This window comes from Trachemys scripta, chromosome 1 (assembly GCF_013100865.1).
Source record: "Trachemys scripta elegans isolate TJP31775 chromosome 1, CAS_Tse_1.0, whole genome shotgun sequence".
Taxonomy (NCBI): Eukaryota; Metazoa; Chordata; order Testudines; family Emydidae; genus Trachemys; species Trachemys scripta.
Window position 1 is genome coordinate 100,734,862 of NC_048298.1, and position 17,468 is coordinate 100,752,329.

Sequence of the window (17,468 nt, forward strand, 5' to 3'; positions counted from 1 at the left end):
TATGGATGCTTGCAAGCATCCTGAAAGTTCTCTCTGGGGTATCAAGGGAGATAGGAGAACTTGGGGCATGATCCTGAAAGATTCTTGGCACATCCTGCCAGATGTCCAATGCACATAACTCTCATTAGCATCACTGGGAATTGGTCCCTCAAGATTATCTTGCAATATCAGATGTTTAACCTGCATTGCTCTTCAGTGTCCCTGAATGGTAAATCGCACAAGCAAGCAGCCTTGGAGGGGAATTGGGCTTTTGCAGTAGTCTAGGCATGTGGAAAAGTTTGGCTGCCATAATGGAATATCTGGGAAATAGGGGATTAGTCTCTTGAAAGCCATATCCCCTTGCAACCTCCAGGATAACATGGCATAACTCAAAATGGAACTTTTTAGTGCATAGCCATATGAGGGGAATATTTCAGGAAGTGCACTTAATGACTATAGCATTAAAGTGCTGGTAGATGAAGGGAGGATGTGGCAAGTGCAACATGAATAACCTCTTGAACTTGGTGTGTTTAGAAAGCCTCTGAATTTTTGTCCACTGATAAATGTACAGTGTGTGTAAAAACCCCTATTCTGAGTAGTGAAAGCTGAAAACTGTGACTTTGTTCTTTCAGCCTGGAGATGCAATCTACCCTAGAGATGAAAATGGAAAATATATCTACCATGAGACAAACTTGTGTGCCACTTGGGAGGTATGCAGCTGTAACATTCCTATGTATTTTAATGCTGTCACATCTGGGAAAGTGGTTCCTCTGCACTTTGGCTGAGGAACCTTGACAAGGCAATGTACGTAAACTTGCGTTTCCACTGACCATGCACTGACTCCCTGGATAAACAGGACTTGTGTGTGCAAGGGTGTCTCATTCCACCAGCATTAAACTAACTCTGAGGGTACGTCTATGCAGCAAATGAAGGTGTGACTAGCACAGACCAGCGTACCTGGGCTAGTTTTCATCTAGCTCATGCAGGTAACAAAAGTGAAGATGTCCGCTTGGGCTAGCAGCCCAGTATGAGCCTGCTGAGGTGGCTGTCTTGGGTTGCTAGCCCATGCCAACATGTCTCTACTGCCAGCGAAAATAAAGCTAGCACATATGCCAACACATGCTACAATCACACTTTGTCATGTAGATGTACCCCAAAAATGCTTTTAGAAACGGCTTTTCACGCTCCCTGATCCAGACATTGCACTTGCCTTCTGTTAGCTGGGGCTTCTGGAACTGTTCAACAAGTTTGTAGTGGGCTGTCAGAGACCACCACATTCATTGCAGTTGTAGCTTTTCAAGTCTTACTACTTTCAAAGAGATGGAGGAGATAGTGGGTCTTAGTGACACATGACTAGCTCCTTCTTGGTAACAAAAATGTACAGTTTCAAGGTAGGATAGAAAATTATGTTGCCTCACAAAAAATAACTCTCCCTCTGTTCTGGGGTATAAGTTACCAGAAGGGCATTCAACATTTCTTTTCATTACCAGGATTTTAGAGCAGTGGTTCTCAACCTTTCCAGACTACTATACATCTTTCAGGAGCCAAGTTTCACCTCACTTTAACTACTTTCTTATAAAAATCAGACAAACATACAGAAGTGTCACAGCAAAGGATTATAGAAAAAAATACTTACTCATTTTTACCATATAATAAATCAATTGGAATATAAATATTGTACTTGCATTTCAGTGTATAGTGTATATAGAGCCGTATGAACAAGTCATTGTATGTATGAAATTTTAGTTTGTACTGACTTTGCTAGTGCTTTTTATGTAGCTATGCTGTAAAACTAGGCAAATATGTAGATGAATTCCTGCATACCCCTGGTTGAGAACCACTGCTTTAGAGGGTAGTAGAACTGCATAGGGGCGCTGAATCTTAAATTGTCAATGGGCTGTGCCTTTCAAGGTTCCCACCTTTTAAATATCTCAGACCTGCCCTTACTTAGAAGTAGAAACTTTGGTTCAAGTAAAGGGGGCAGGGCAATACACAACCCATCCTTAGTCGCTTCTAGACACCACACTTTTTTTTTTTTTTTTTCTTACACCACAGGTAAAAGGGAGTCTTGATCTCAGTCTAGTCCTCACTTTTGCACATCCTAAGCCATGTGGCTTTTAACGACTTACTCAGCACAAGCAGCCTTCTCTTCTCAAGAGATGGGAATAGCCCAGGGTGCTACATGTCTGGATTAAATCTGCACTGGCAAAAGTTGTGTAGTGATGCCCTGTACTAGTTAGCACGAGGTGGTGTTGGTCAAGGTTTGGACACAATGGCAAAATTCTGAAGTGGGGTCCCAGGACTGGAATAAGAGAGGGGTGTCTTCCAGGGAACTGAGCTGTGCACGTAACTTCCAGAGTAGCTGCTCACAGTACGCTTGGCCCAAGCCAGTGTTGGTTGTTCCTCAGATTCACAAGTCAAATTCACTTAAACATGAAAAGAAAAACATCTGTCAAATGTTGTCTGTTCAGTCCCTGCAGCTTGTTACCCTCAATCTGTTTCTTATTGTAAGGCTATAGTGTAACATGACAGTCTCTGTAACAATAGGCAGGAAAAACTCAGCTGCTGCCGCTGAGAACGGGGTCATCACTGCCCGTAAATATTAAGATCAGTCTATATACAGCCAGCTAAACTCCTCCCTGGAGTAATTTAATTGTTTCAGTGTGGCTTTAGCAGCCAGTATTGTGGCTATTCTTGTTACCTCACCATTGAATGATGAAAATCATATGACAAGAAGAGGCCAGCCAGAGGCCATAAAATAAAGGGAGTCTTTTGCTTCCCTAATTCCCCTATTCATTTAAATCAGAAAAGAATAATAAAACTGACAAGCAGGACATTCAGTACCCAGATGTTGGAGACAAGAGTAGGGTCTACTGTAACTCTGCTTGATTGCACCACTGAACAGCCACTGCATTCCTCGGAGGGGTTTGGGGAGAGAGGAGAAGATTCTCTCTAAGCAAAGATACTCTTCTCCTGTTAATGAGGCATGGCATCAGCAACTAAAAGCAGAGTATCAAAGTATGTGTAATGAAGGAATTATTGTATGTTTACCTTGTTCTTATAAGCTTCCTTCACTGCATGGCTATATTTGTTTGAAATGCAAATCCTGTAATCCCCTCAGCCCCATCTTCTCCTCCCGTTTCATTTTGCAATGAAGTCTTAATGCTGATTTTTTGTAATGCACAATTTTATGGCAACATTTTGGTGTTACAGGCATAAAATTATGACTTAACTATAGACTCTGGCGGGAGGAGAGCCTGGGCTAACACTGGCACAATAATTCAGAAAGTGACAGGGAAGGGAAGCTGTCTCTTGTTCAGATGTTGTCTCCCTTTCCCCACCCCTAAAGCTGGAGCAGTGTGCAAGTCCCTCTAAAATTTGAAATAAAACTCTGGAAGAGAACATGTGACATAAGTGCTGTCTCTCAAATGTTTCTTCTGATTTGCTCTGCTTCCTGGGAAAACTCTACCCTAGTATGAAGTAACAACATTGAAATCTGAGGTGCTTTGGTTTGGTCTTCTGAAAATCTATGGCTGCATGAGAATTGGGTTTAAAATAGGAAGAAAGCATCAATAGGAGTGCTAGTCCCTCCAAAGTAAAGGCCTTTCCTATAAGGCATGCACACTTAGCTCTCTAGACAGAGTCCTGAGTAGAGTATATTTCACTTAGCTAATAATGCAGACTTTCCTTCCCTTGAAGGTTTCTATTGAGGCTTTCTTTCTAATGCTCTCCGTTCCTATCTTTGCAGGCTTTGGAAGCATGTAAAGATGCTGGCTTGGCAAAATCTATTGGAGTGTCCAACTTCAACCGCAGGCAGCTGGAAATGATTCTGAACAAGCCCGGGCTCAAGCACAAACCTGTCAGCAATCAGGTATGATCCCAAGCAGAACCCTAATTCTACCTGAAACTGGCACTGTGGTACAGTGCTCAGAGGGACTACAAATACTTCTGCACATATGAGGACTTGTGTGCATGCACAGATGACCTACTGCAGGTAGTAAGCTACCCACCATACCGCCAAACATTGAAGACCAAACTTTCCTCCTTAGGAGTGAGCGTGACTGATTTTTTCACTCTACACTCAATATAAATATCCAGATTTGCTGGGAACATCCATTTCCTTCCAGATCCCTCTCCAGTGCTTGAAAAACCTGAGTTTGTCCCATGTTGTATGAGTTTTAAGGGCTGTATGAACTCTTGTCACTGCAGACATGATCAAAAAGATTCAGCCATGTACCTCAAGTGATCCAAGAAAGTTCCCAACAGCCTGAGACATGCATGCCACTACCCAGAGGCTAACCAGCCATCAGTGAAGCAATATGGCTACCTCATTTAAAACAATTAAAGTCCAACCCTATAGCATATGGGATATTGTGCTATTCTAAGCTTTGTGTCTGCTATAAGGAACTATCTTTAAGAAACTACAACAAGCCAAAGAAGTTCTAAGGCACTTTTCTATGTCCTTTCCATGGGTCATTCTGTGGAGGTACTAGACCAAAGAACTAACTTAGCAATAAGACTGTCTTACCCTCAGCTGAAGCTAAACTTGCCACTGAAATCAATGGTCAAGTCTAAGTAAAACCCATGACAATGGGGCCCATAACCATTTATTTCTAAGTAGCTGGTCTGGATACAAGTCATTAGCATTGGGTGGTGGTTGGGGTGGCTTCTGATTTGGAGCTGGAGAGATGTCCAGTGACTGATATCATGGCTAGTGCTAATGGATATCCTTGTCAGCAGCATCAGAAGAGAGGCCAAAGATTGCATGGGAAAGAGAGGAAACAATCCTTTCACCCTCTGAAGTTGGCCTTGGAGGGACACTGGCAAGGTAGTGTTGGAAGTCTGCCACTGTCCTGGTACCTGTTCTTTGGCTACACAGGAATTTCCTTGTCTCTATGGCTGTCATTCTAATCCTTTTCCCCCCACCAGGATTAAAGTTCAAGTTAAAAACAAGTTATCAAACAAGCACCAAACACCATAACTGCTTCTGGCTGAATTGTCTGACTCCATTCCCTCACACCCCCACCCCCAAGACTATATCAATACTACCCTCTGTGGGTGTAGTAAAGATGCAAGGAAGAAGGTTATGATTTTTTTAAACAAGCAATTCTTAGGGTTTGTTAACTTCAGGAACTTATTATAAGAGCAAGCTGCTTTTATAGCTCAGGAAAAGTTGAGCACATAGCCAGAAAAACTCACTACGGGCAATGGTACACAATAGGTGCAGGCTGGAAAGATAGAGGTTTGGAGAAGTCCATACCAAAAAATGTGGGGGTTTGTTTGTTTGTTTGTTTATTTCAATTTTCTGTTGATGGCATAAGCTGTCTCCAACTTTCTGGAGGCAAACTAAGACAGCCATCATTTTGGATACAAAGAGAAGAGACAAATACAATCAATAGGTAGCCAAGATGCTCCTCCCTCCTGGCATAGATCTCTATTCAGATGGCTATACATAAATGTTAGGCAGAACATAAAGGCTGGTGAGTCAGGTCAACAGTTACCCTCATGCTCCCAATCTCTCTTCCATATCTCATTTGCCATCTATCCGTTGGGGAGGAGGCAAATTTCCCCCCATGTAATTACAATCGTGAATTGCAAAGGTGTTAAACTGTCTGAATTGTTTCCCAAAAAGGAGGTCCACATTCCTCTTAGACTACTGTATATATTGATTTCCCCTCCTTGCCTGGACATGCTCAAGGTCTGTCATCATTGGAGCTGTGTGAAACTTTTCAGCTGATACGTTGTTAGCTGAAAAATGCAGATTTGGGGTCAACCAAAATATTAGAATTCATGTTGAATTTGCAGAATTGTTTAGATCGGGGTCGGCAACCTTTCAGAAGTGGTGTGCTGAGTCTTCATTTATTCACTCTAATTTAAGGTTTCGTGTGCCAGTAATACATTTTAAGGTTTTTAAAAGGTCTCTTTCTATAAGTCTATAATATATAACTAAACTATTGTTGTATGTAAAGTAAATAAGGTTTTAAAAATGTTTAAGAAGCTTCATTTAAAATTAAATTAAAATGCAGAGCCCGCCCCCCCCCACCACCACCACCACCACCCCGGACCAGAGGCCAGGACCCGGGCAGTGTGAGTGCCACTGAAAATCAGCTCATGTGCCGCCTTCGGCACCCGTGCCATAGGTTGCCTACCCCTGGTTTAGATCAAACCTAAAAATTCCAAAATCTAAAAATCTCATTTTGACACATTTGAAATGAAACATTTTTTCCCCAAATCAAAACTATTTTTCATTTAAAAACTCTAAAATATTAGAAAAATGAAGTGTTTTGTTTCGGGTCAACTTCTCAGTGAATCAAAAGTTTGAAAGTTTCTTTTGGGTTGATCCGGAACACACTCTTTTTGGTATGGCCAGTGAAGTGAAAAATCAATTATTTCCACAATGCCTGTCACAGTCTCTCCCCTGGGAAGGTCAGGATGGCCTGCCATGACCAGCCTGGCCTGGATTTGAATGATTAATCCAGGGGCTAGAAGATTCCATTTTCTTAAGACATCTTCCCCTACAACCTCTAATTCATCTGAGATTATGGTTGGTCAAACATGCAGAAAGAGATATCAAGACGTTATTCAGTATCTGTCATTATTTAATTTAATTGCTCCTTCTGTTTCATTCATGTAGGTTGAATGCCACCCATATTTCACCCAGCCCAAGCTCTTAGAATTCTGTAGACAACATGACATTATCATTGTTGGGTACAGTCCACTAGGAACCTCAAGGGATGAAACATGGTAAGTCTTCATACTAGCCTCACTTGTGCGGTGAACACTGCTACTAGAGGGTTGCAAGTCTCCCCACAGAGATCCAGCAAAAAGTAATTTAATGGCTTCTCCCAAACTCTTGCTGTCCCCCAGTGGGGCAAGTATGAGCATTTGGAGCTGGGCTTTTCCCCTTTTTGGAAACATGCTTCAGAGAAGCCAAAGTTCTTAATTTGGGATTTGGGTAAATCTACCCCACCATCCCTTTTACTAAGCTGTAGCTTCTCAGCTCTAACTTGGGAATTCAAAATGTGATTCCCAGTATTCCTCAGGCCAACGGGCTATACAGGGTACGTCTACACTACAGCTGAGAGCAAGCCTCACAGCCGGGGTAAACGGACTGAAGTTAGCGCACTAAAATTAGCAGTGTGGACATTCCAGCTCTGTCTCAAGACCACCCAACCCCCTGGGTCTGAGCTCAAGTGGCTTGCCCGAGTCTCCACTGGAGCGCCACTGTTTTTAGTGTGTTGGCACAAGTCTCTTGACTTGTGCTGGGAGGCTTGCTCCTAGCTGCAGTAGACCTAGGCAGCACTGACTGACCCTCTGAACTGATCTCCTTGCCTTGCTCTGTCAATAAGGAATGCCAGTGAGTCAGCCCCATACAGTTGGCCAGAAGAGAGGCAATTGTAATATGGAGCTCTGAGGCTGAAACGAGTAGCTGCAAGGTGGGCAAACACTAGATCATTTAGGGCACCAAACAGAACAGAGGACCTACCCAGTGGAAAACACATGGGACTCTTCCTAGAAGTCATGAGGAACATCTCTCCTCTCTTCTCCACACAACTGATCCCCATGATAACTTGATCTGGGCTGTTCAATACCTGACTCAGAAGCAGATCAGGATTATCAAGAAACAAAGGTACAATATCAGGCTTCCCAAAGGCTAGAGGATGCCTGTATGCTTTGAATCTGATCAGAGGTTAGAGGTGGACAACTTATTAGATCACCCAGTCCATCTCTCTGCTCATGTAGGACTGATTCCCTTGGTACGCTTTCTAGAGTCCTGTCCTGTTTACTAGTAAAAATTCCAAGTGATGTTGCTTCCTGTGGGAGACTAACTGTCTTTCAAATCTTATTGCATTATTTAGTGTTCGGCTCATGTCCTACTGTAATTTATTTGACAATCAAACTTCCAAATACTTTCCAGATTGAATAGGATGAGTGCTGGCTCGTGATCTGTAAACTGCAGATCAAGAGTGGACAGATGAACTTATGCATGTTACTTCCACAAATCCTATTGATTGACGGAGGCAGTGGGAAACAGTGCAAACATGGTGATAACTGATGCATTTAAAATTAATCTTCATTTCATAATAGATTGTCCGAATCAGTTTTTGCTTTGGATTTCTGCTTTCTGCCACTTTCTTTAAATACTCCACAATCAAAATAAAACCCACTTTTTTTTTTTTTTTAATTCAAGGGTAAATGTGTCTTCCCCTCCTTTACTGAAGGACCCTGTGCTGAATGTCATTGGGGAAAAATACAACAAGACGGCAGCACAGGTTGCACTGCGTTTCAGCATCCAACGAGGGGTGGTAGTCATTCCCAAAAGCTTCCATCCACAGCGGATCAAAGAAAACTTCCAGGCAAGTTATAGATTCATCTCTGCTCCACTGATATTGCTGACCCCTGCTTAGAGTGTCTTCCCCTTCTCTCCTGAGGCAGAGAGGAGACTTAACAACCCATAAACCTTTCCTATGTTGACTCTCTTACTAACCATCATTTCTATCACCTGGTGATGGTGCAATAGAGGGGAAGCTAGTATGGACAGGACACTGGACTCTTCTACAGTGTCATCTAGACTTATTCTGAGTAGACTAAAACTCCAGCAGCCAGTCTACACTAGTGCTCTCACCTGTAGTAGTGCAACAGTGAGAGAGCAAGTAAACACTGAATATAGATCAGTAGTTATTAGTTTTATCCATTTTAATGACCCTAAACGTGTGTGCAACTTGTGTCCTTTATTCCCAGCCATGGCTTGTAGTTCCTTGATAGCCAGGCACAGAAGAGGTGTTGTGTACCCTTCTGCCTACATGGTAGGAAGGTTTGCAACTTTTCCTAAATGTGTCTCTCCTTATTGCTCCCCCTTTTCTAGGCAGTGTCTCTCCCTTAAGAAACCAATGTTCCAAAGGAGTTAGCAGAATTGCCGTGTTGTCCTTGAGACTGAGCTTGGCAAATATTACAGGAATCTAATAAACCCTCCCCAGAATTCAGCTTTCATATTTAGTTAAAATGCGTGAGGACTTTTGCATTTGTTTCTGCAGACCAGTTGAAATTTCATAGAAATGTAGGGCTGGAAGGGATCTCAAGAGGTCAAGTCTAGCCCTCTGCACTAAGGCAGGACCAAATAAACCTGGACCATCCCTGACAAGTGTGTTGTCTGACCTGTTTTTAAAAACTTCCAGTGATGGGGATTCCACAACCTCCCTTGGAAGCCTATTCCAGAGCTTAACTACCCCTATGGTTAAGTTTTCCCTAATATCTAACTTAAATCTCCCTTGCTGCAGATTAATCCTAATATCTTCTTTTTCCCTAGATTTTTGACTTCTCACTTACTGATAAAGAAATGAAGGACATTGAAGCCCTGAATAAAAACACCCGTTATGTGGAGTTGCTGATGTAAGTCCAAGCTGTATCCCAGCCTTATATCAAGTGAATGGAGGCTCTTGAACAGTGCTGGGTTCTTAATGTAAACCCTGCCATGCCCACACTTCCATCCACAATCACGTCTACCTTATTTCAAGAGATTATCTCAAGGTGACAAAAGAGCATCTGAATTTCAAACACCAAAGCAAAGGGCGGTTTAAGTCTAGTGGTTCAGCACATAAGATGACTTGTAAAACTTCAAAACTTGCAATATTTGCATATGGTCAAGGGGCTTGTAGGTGGTGGTTGGCTCAGTTCCATCTGTTTTAAAACTCTCTCCTCTTTCCTCAAGTGGTGGTGACTGTCCCAGACAGCTAAGGAGCATACTGTAGAGATCACTCAGTAAAAGGAATTGCTCAACAATTGTCACGGTCTCTCCACTCCTAGGAGTGGAGTACTCTCTCTTGACTCTGCTGCACCGCCATTGCTTTCCTTATATGAGCGGTGTCACAGTTCAAGTTAACTGCACCTGTATTTCCCCTCAGTGGTGCATTAAGGGCATCCATTCTTAGGCTTCCGGCTCCCCACATGTTGCTTCTCTTGGGTGGAAACATGTGTTTTTGTCTCTCCCTTCTAACTGGGATATTTCTACGCTGAATAGTCCCCTGCCTTCCTTGTGATTATCCCCAACAAAATGCAGGCTGCCTAAGCAAGCTGTTTTGCCTTCTCTTCAGAGATGGTACACGGTGTAATTGCCACAGTTCAGCTACCACACAGCTATTTCTAAGCAAGCACACTTAATTCTTAAGCTAGTCAGCATGCACATAATTTCTTTACCTTATCAGTGGTCACCCCAGCTTCACCATGGGCTCTGGTTGGTGATTTAGTCATTCAAACCCTACACAGGTTTTTCCTGTGGTCACAAATTCATCACAGCTTCCGCTCAGAACAAGCACCCTTGTGACATGGAATCATCATTTACCCAGTGTGGGCCTTTCAGGACATTGCGATTACCTAATCAGCCAGACAATGGTTTTCTGCCCAAGCCAAAATTTCAAAAGGGGCGTGAGTCACTGTCATTCCCTTCACATGAAGTATTTTCTAGAAAATCTGCTTAACATATGTTCTTCTGAGAAGTCCTTTTGAAATTCCTAATGCTTCTCAGAGATTGCATTAATCACATCTCCTAGAGAAGTTGCATACAATTCCGCAATAACACGTAAATAAGGCATTTTTAATACAATGGACCCCAAAGGCATTAATTTAATTCAATAACATTTATCTTACTTCCATAAGTCATCCAGGATAGTGTTATCTGTCACAAGTGAACGCTGGAGCTGAATCTCAAATTCCTATCATGTGCATAGTGCTATCACTTGACAGTTGCATAGTGCCTTTGATCCTGAAGCATCCTAAAGCACTTGACAGTGTCCCCTTCTGAAGTGCTCTCACTTCTGAGGTGCAACACTATAGTGGCTTAACTGCATACAATACACCTGTTTAGCACCACAGGTAAAAAGGAACAATATTTTAATCTGAAACTACCCAAGAAATGTAGGAAAGTCTAATATAATCACTCAAACCCTAGAATTTGCCCAGGACACTAAAATTCGCCCTACTCTTGCAAAGTGTTTTATCTTAATGAGAGACAGCCAGGAGTTTAGTTTTTAAGGCTCTTCGGAAGTTTACTAACTCGGGAACCACCAGCATCACCCCTAGAGCCATCATAAGTCACACTTTCCTCTGAATCCAAGCAGAAAGAAAGAATGTAGCTGTCTGAACCACAAAAACCACTTCCTGCAGTTCCCATCCAACTGCTGACCTGGCCTGACCATCTTTATCTTGCGAGCTGAAGTTCACCACCCAAGGTGGTATTGCTGCAGCTGCATGGGACACTTCTCTTAGGGCTCCTCCAAGTGGGCTGAGCATGAGACTATCCACCTTCTAGTACAAAAGCATGTCCCGCCTATGGCTATACTGTATGTTGGCCCCTTTTCAGGGCACTCACTGTGTAACCTAAAGCAACAAAGGCATTAATTTTGGTGTGTCCCTCTCCACCTTCTTGGATTAGCTCTCTTGTCTCCTGATCACTGCACTGGGACAAAAGCTCTAAAAATTCTAGGATTGCAGCATCTCTAGAGCATTATTAGCTTTTTTCCTGCCTTTATCTATGGTTAGAAAAGTCTACCAGGAACAAATGGACCAGATTACCTAGCTACCTAAAAGGTGATGGACTATACACAATAGGAAAGGTTAATTAGGTTGAAGAGACACTAAAATCTCAGCAAGGTGCTTGTAATCTATAATTACTGTTTGTTTGTTCATTCCGTGAATCTGGAGAGAGCCAAGTGATCAACTTGCAATAGGTTTTCAATGATTGTCTTTTTCTATTTAAAAATTGTCTAAAATTATCATGTACTTGATACTAGAAATTGTTCGGATTTCTTAGCTAAAATTCCTAACCTGCAGATATTTCTAATTTATAATTCAGACTCTGCTTGTGACAAGTGAATCTTGGCTGGAATTCATAAATATCTTCGTGTAGGGAAGTTCGATGCCCATGGGGAAGGGGGAGAATGTTGAGAAGAGGGAGGACATTCAATTAAGTTTAAAGGTGGTAAATTCAAAACTAATAAAGGAAATACTTTCACATAACACATCATTAGCCTGTGGGATTCATTGCCACAGGAAGTCAATGAGGCGAAAAACTTAGCAAGACTCAAAAAGGGAGTGGACACTTTATATGGATAACTAAAATATAGAGAGTTGTCATAATTATCAGCTTTTGGGTGGAGATGTTAAGCCTTTGGCTTAAACAGTGAAGCATATCTCAAATTTTTAGAACACAATTTTGCCTAATTTGTGTGGGGCAGATGACACCAGGTCTGCTTAAGAATGTGTTAGAACACTCTATTAAGCATCTGGACCAGCCCCCGTCAGATGGGACATTGTCTGGTCTGATCCAGCCTGTTAATTCCTGTGTGAAAAGGTCAAACAGTAACATGAAAATATACTTTTTGCTTAATGTACTTGTGGGGAAATATTCCACTATTGCAGGTATGAATGAACGTTTTTGACCTTCCTGTGTTTTTTCCAGCTATAAACTAGAATAGAGTTGTGTACAAGTACATTTCATTTTGATAACCTGAGTAAGCCTTGGTAACTAATAAGATAATGCTAACTGCAGTGGAATTTTACACCAACATGTTTGACAAACAATGCAGTGTCTGAAATCTAAACTCTCTTCAGGAAAACTCTGATTTTGTTGAATTTTGTTTTTCCAGTGGGAAATCTAAATGTTTCAGGTCAGCTGATCTATGTCAGCGTGATGTGCCATAGTGCCTCATGGGAGTTGAAGTTCAGGTGCCTCATCCTGCCACATTCTCCCCTGTGAGCTAGGCTTCTTCGCTGGACTATATCTCCCATGATGCACTGTCTCCTCTTTCGTTGAACCAGTAGCAGTGCACCATGACCACAGTATATCATGAGGTGTGGGGAGCCTAGCCCAGAAAAAAATGGAAACGTGAGGCACTGTGGCTACTTAGGGACACAGATTAATGCAACCCAAGCCGAAACAAAACATCTTGATTGGATTCAACAAACTAGTTTTTTCAATCTGGGAATGTCAATGTTTTCATTTTGGTTGAAAATGTCCAAACAAAATGTCTTCACATTACTGAATTGAAATAGGGTGACCAGATGTCCCGATTTTATAGGGACAGTCCCAATTTTTGGGTCTTTTTCTTATATAGGCTCCTATTACCCCCCACCCCCACCCCCTGTCCCGATTTTTCACACTTGCTGTCTGGTCACCCTAAATTGAAATGTTTGAAACTTTCCATTCTGCAAATTTCATCCTTAATTCGGAAGGAAAAAAGTCTATCACTTCCCATGGGACAAATTCCAGTTTTTATCCAGCTTTACTGGTAATACACTAACGGTGCAGGTAAATAACACAGCTGCCATGATGCACTCAGCAGTGTTTCACACAACCAGTTATTTTTACGGACAGGAAGTGCTGCTACATATTCAATATAACCTACTTTATTTCAGAAACCACCTATAATATCTGTTTAGTTAGCCAGAAGACTGGAAGTGTAGTGTAACCTCCAGGTTTTCTGGGACTAAAGAGGGAAATATGGAAGACATTTGTATTTGCCTGCATTTGGCTCTGGGAACATGTCTGCATTTTATGGCATTCCTAGATCATCTTTACTTTTCCTAGACATACACAACTTATATGGAGTCTGAAGTCTTGGAATTGAGACTGCAGTCAGATGGACATAAAACAATTGTATTAACATACATGAACTTCCCCACACCTTAATTAGGTTATTCAAAGGCTCCTTGTGACCACTCCAGAATGAATGCTTTTAAATAACTAACCAGGGTATCCACACCCATGCTGAGTCACTGCAATTTAATTAAAGGGGACAGCCAGGAGTAGCTCAGATGCAAAAGACTCAGGGGGAGGAGGGAGGGGAAGGCCAAGCCAGAGCAGACCCATCCATGCCAGCTCAAACAACTTGAGCTAAAGAAATGAATCTTTTTTCAGAGCTGCTGTTTCTGACCTTCCTCCAAGTTTAGCCAGTACTGGGACTCCAGCTGAGGCATATTCTAGCCATATGACATCCATCAAACGAACAGTGGCATTTTTTTTCCCTGCAGAAGTAGGAAAACCTGCAGATTTACCCCTATGTTCTGAAACCTATGTAGAATGTTTTGCATGAAGAGGGTTTAACATAGGTCTGAAGTCTCTAGCAACAAGGCAGGGAAAGCTTGCCCTAATCTGCCCTACACTAATGTGCCTTGTATCTGACCTGGAGGGGACCACCTTTTTTTTTTTTTTTTTTTTTCTCTCTCCCCATTCCTGGTAAGTCTCTGGCTTCCTGAGTCTACCCACAAAGCTGTCAGTGCCAGTGCTGACTTGTGTGGTATGAATACGAGTCCACACAGAACTTAACTAACTCACACATCCTGCCCCAGAACTCTTCATGTAGGTCAATGCACAGCTTTTATCACTTTCACTCAGTAGAGTCCTTCAGCTAACATTTGAAGCTTACCAACTATCTTCTTTTCTTAAGCCTATTTGGGTTACCACTAGTAGCACTTTATTATAGTAGCAGGCAGAGACCTCAACCAGGTCTGGAGCCTGTTGTGCTAGGCACTGTATAAATAGTACCAGTGCCCAGTGTTGCCGTATGTAATAGCTTTTGTAGTGAAGACTCTTTATCTGAATTCTCTTCACAGGTGGCGTGACCATCCGGAGTATCCCTTCAATGATGAATATTGAAAATAAACCATAGCAGCATATATTCAACTCAGTATTGTGGGGCTGGGTCCAAACACACCTAGTTCTAAAGGTGGGGCTTTCACTGTAATGGAGACTTTCCAGAACATCAGAATTAAAACATGAATGAAGTTACAGTTCATTTGTCTCTTCAAACTTTTCTTGTCACCCTTGCCAACAGTTGAAGGATAGTTCTGTTTAAGTTACTAATGGGCGCAAACCATGTGAGCTGAACACCTTACTTTTTTTTATTTGGGGCAGGGTGGAAGGGGAGAAGAGCATGCAGGATCCAAAATGAATCCTGTTTCTGAATTTTAATGTGCAATCTACATAAAAAAAAATCAGAACATTCCTGACTTGTAGAGTTTTTAAAAACTGGGTTGAAACTGCAGTGCAGGCCCATTGCTACCTCAAATTGAACACTGCATGTCAACTCACCATCATGTTTGATCTTGCAATGAAACCAAAGCATTGAATTTGTGACATCAGAATAATTTCCACAGCAATAGGCTGGCAGCACAAACACAACATTATCAAGATCCAGTGAAAAGGCTGGTTGGGAGGAGGAAATTACTTGGGCATTTTAAAAAAATGGTCTAAAGGAGGTTTTACTTCTGCATATGGTCTCTTCTGCTTGAGTGTAGTGTGGAAACCACCACTTTAAAGAGCTGAAAGTGAGTGAGTGTCTCTCTGGCGCTTTCTTTCTTTACATCAAGCTGACCACATCCTTCTTCAGCCTTCTTGCAAATCCCAAAAATGATGATTCACTTAAGAAACTATTCATTTCAAAGCCCTGAAAAAACTCTTATTTGTAGAGTGCTTAACGGTGAATACAAATTCCTGACCCAGTCTTTCCTGCTCTAGTAAATGTGAATTTAGAAGAGAGATTTTGTTAAATAGAATTTGTCTTTGTATTGTGCTTGGTGTGAGGCAGTACAAGACTTGTAATTTCAACAGTAGCAAGGAAAGGAATCTGGCTGGACATGGTACACTTGTAGAAACTTCCTTGTATTTCCTCCAGAAGCAGAAAACTTCTCAATTTGTGGAAGTTTGACTGGATAAACAGGGCCTGCAGTAAGGGAAGGCCCCAGCCTCTTCTGACTGGAGTTTTCAGGTTAAGTATTAGAAAAGCCACTCTCCACCTCATACCCAAAAACACCAAGAAGGAAAAGTTGTCTTGGGGTAGCCCAGAAAATTGAAGTCCATTGTTGAAGGGGAAATAAAGGGAAGAGGGGTGGGGGATTTTTTTAGGCTTGTATTTTTCTCAGATAGGAAAATGGTCAGACAGGAGATAAATAATTCTTGGAAAGGTAAAACACAACTACCTCTGCTCTGGTTAATAAACTCAAGCCTTGAATGGACATGTGTCCTGTGCTGAATTGCTTAACTGTAGCACTGTGCACTACTTTCATACTGTAACCTGACCAAGCTCAGGTTGCATACCCAGCACTCGGGCCAGGTTTGGCAGCATTGTTTTGTAAATTAGAAGTTGCCTTGATTTCTCAAATCTTGTCCTTTAAACCATTCTCTGCAAAACCTAGAGATGAGATCTGCAATAAAATGCTTGATCTAACCTATGCAAAACTCTTGGCTAAACGTGGATTCCAAACCCCCCTCTGCATCTAGACCGTGCCTGAAGTTCTAAGAAATGAGCATCCCTTCATTTTCCTGTGTAAAGGGAATATGCAGAAGCCTCTACCCTCAGCAAGCTATAATGATGTACATATACTCACGCCATCTTTCACTATGGAGATAAAGAAATGGATAGGACTGACTGAAAGCTTCTCCACTCTATACTCTGCTATCACAAGACTGTCCCTTCATAGACTTCTCCTGGCCCATGTGTTTTGCCTAGTTGAAATGGGTGATGAAAAAGAGTCTATTTCCCAGGGGGAGATTCTTCCATGCAGATTTTCACTAATTATGAAACTATTCCTGACATCTAGCCTAGATAATCCCTTTGCTCAGTTTCAGACCATTGCTTCCCATTCTACATGTTGCCCTAAATCTATGAGATCTAGAGAAGGGGAAACAAACAGCCTTGCAGATGCGATCCTGAGTCATGCATTCCAGCTGCTGCTGCACAAAGGAAAAAACAACGGAACATGGAATTCACTTGCCTGTAACCCATTTAAAAGTGCAGTTTAATTCCCTGCCTGGTGTGAAATATGTTCCTCCTAAGCACTTCATGCTGCTCTGCTCCAAGTGGAAGGGCCAGCCCTGGCCCAGGGGGCTTAAGTGCCTGCTGTTCTAATAATAATTACAGGTGAAAAGAACAGACCTAAAAAAAAAGTAAAACTTGTTCATTTTTACTGCACCCAGTAAACTGACCCCTGCCAAAAATTCTTCCAGACTCAAATGCAAAATGAAACCCAGACAAAGATGTCTACTTTACACTTTCATGTGTTTGAAAGGGATTTTATTGCCAATAGCGCATAAAGGAATGCCAGTCCACCAGTATAAATCACTCTCTCCCTCTCAGCTACATGAACAGCACAATCAACTCTTCACATTCAAAGTGAGCCACGCAGCTGAGGTGAGGGGGATTCATAAGGGAACGTGAAGTTTTGCACCGCCAAGCATGTTAGTACAGCAAAATCTAGTGGTGAGCAAGGCTGGCTTGTCACTACAAAAATCTTATGTCTGAATATTTCAACAATGGCATTAGCTGAAGATGACTTAACAGGTGTCACTACAAAAATCTTATGTCTGAACATTTCAACAATGGCATTAGCTGAAGATGACTTAACAGGTGTCAAACACCATACCAAAGAGTCATTAACTAACATGATGCTGAACATTAATAGGTGTGTTCAGGCAAGGTAAAACTCTTATGTAGATC

General features: G+C 42.0%; 1 protein-coding gene across 1 annotated transcript in view; it reads left to right on the forward strand.

Annotated features, from left to right (window-relative positions):
• The window catches only part of AKR1D1 (aldo-keto reductase family 1 member D1), a 53,698-nt gene extending 38,930 nt beyond the window's left edge, over positions 1 to 14,768 (forward strand). The window contains exons 4-9 of the mRNA XM_034779150.1: positions 612 to 689; positions 3,728 to 3,850; positions 6,614 to 6,723; positions 8,171 to 8,336; positions 9,287 to 9,369; positions 14,587 to 14,768. Of these exons, the coding sequence (XP_034635041.1) occupies positions 612 to 689; positions 3,728 to 3,850; positions 6,614 to 6,723; positions 8,171 to 8,336; positions 9,287 to 9,369; positions 14,587 to 14,629 (603 nt within the window). The 3' untranslated portion in view covers positions 14,630 to 14,768. The remainder of the gene's footprint in view (positions 1 to 611; positions 690 to 3,727; positions 3,851 to 6,613; positions 6,724 to 8,170; positions 8,337 to 9,286; positions 9,370 to 14,586) is intronic.
• Positions 14,769 to 17,468: the final 2,700 nt, after the last annotated feature.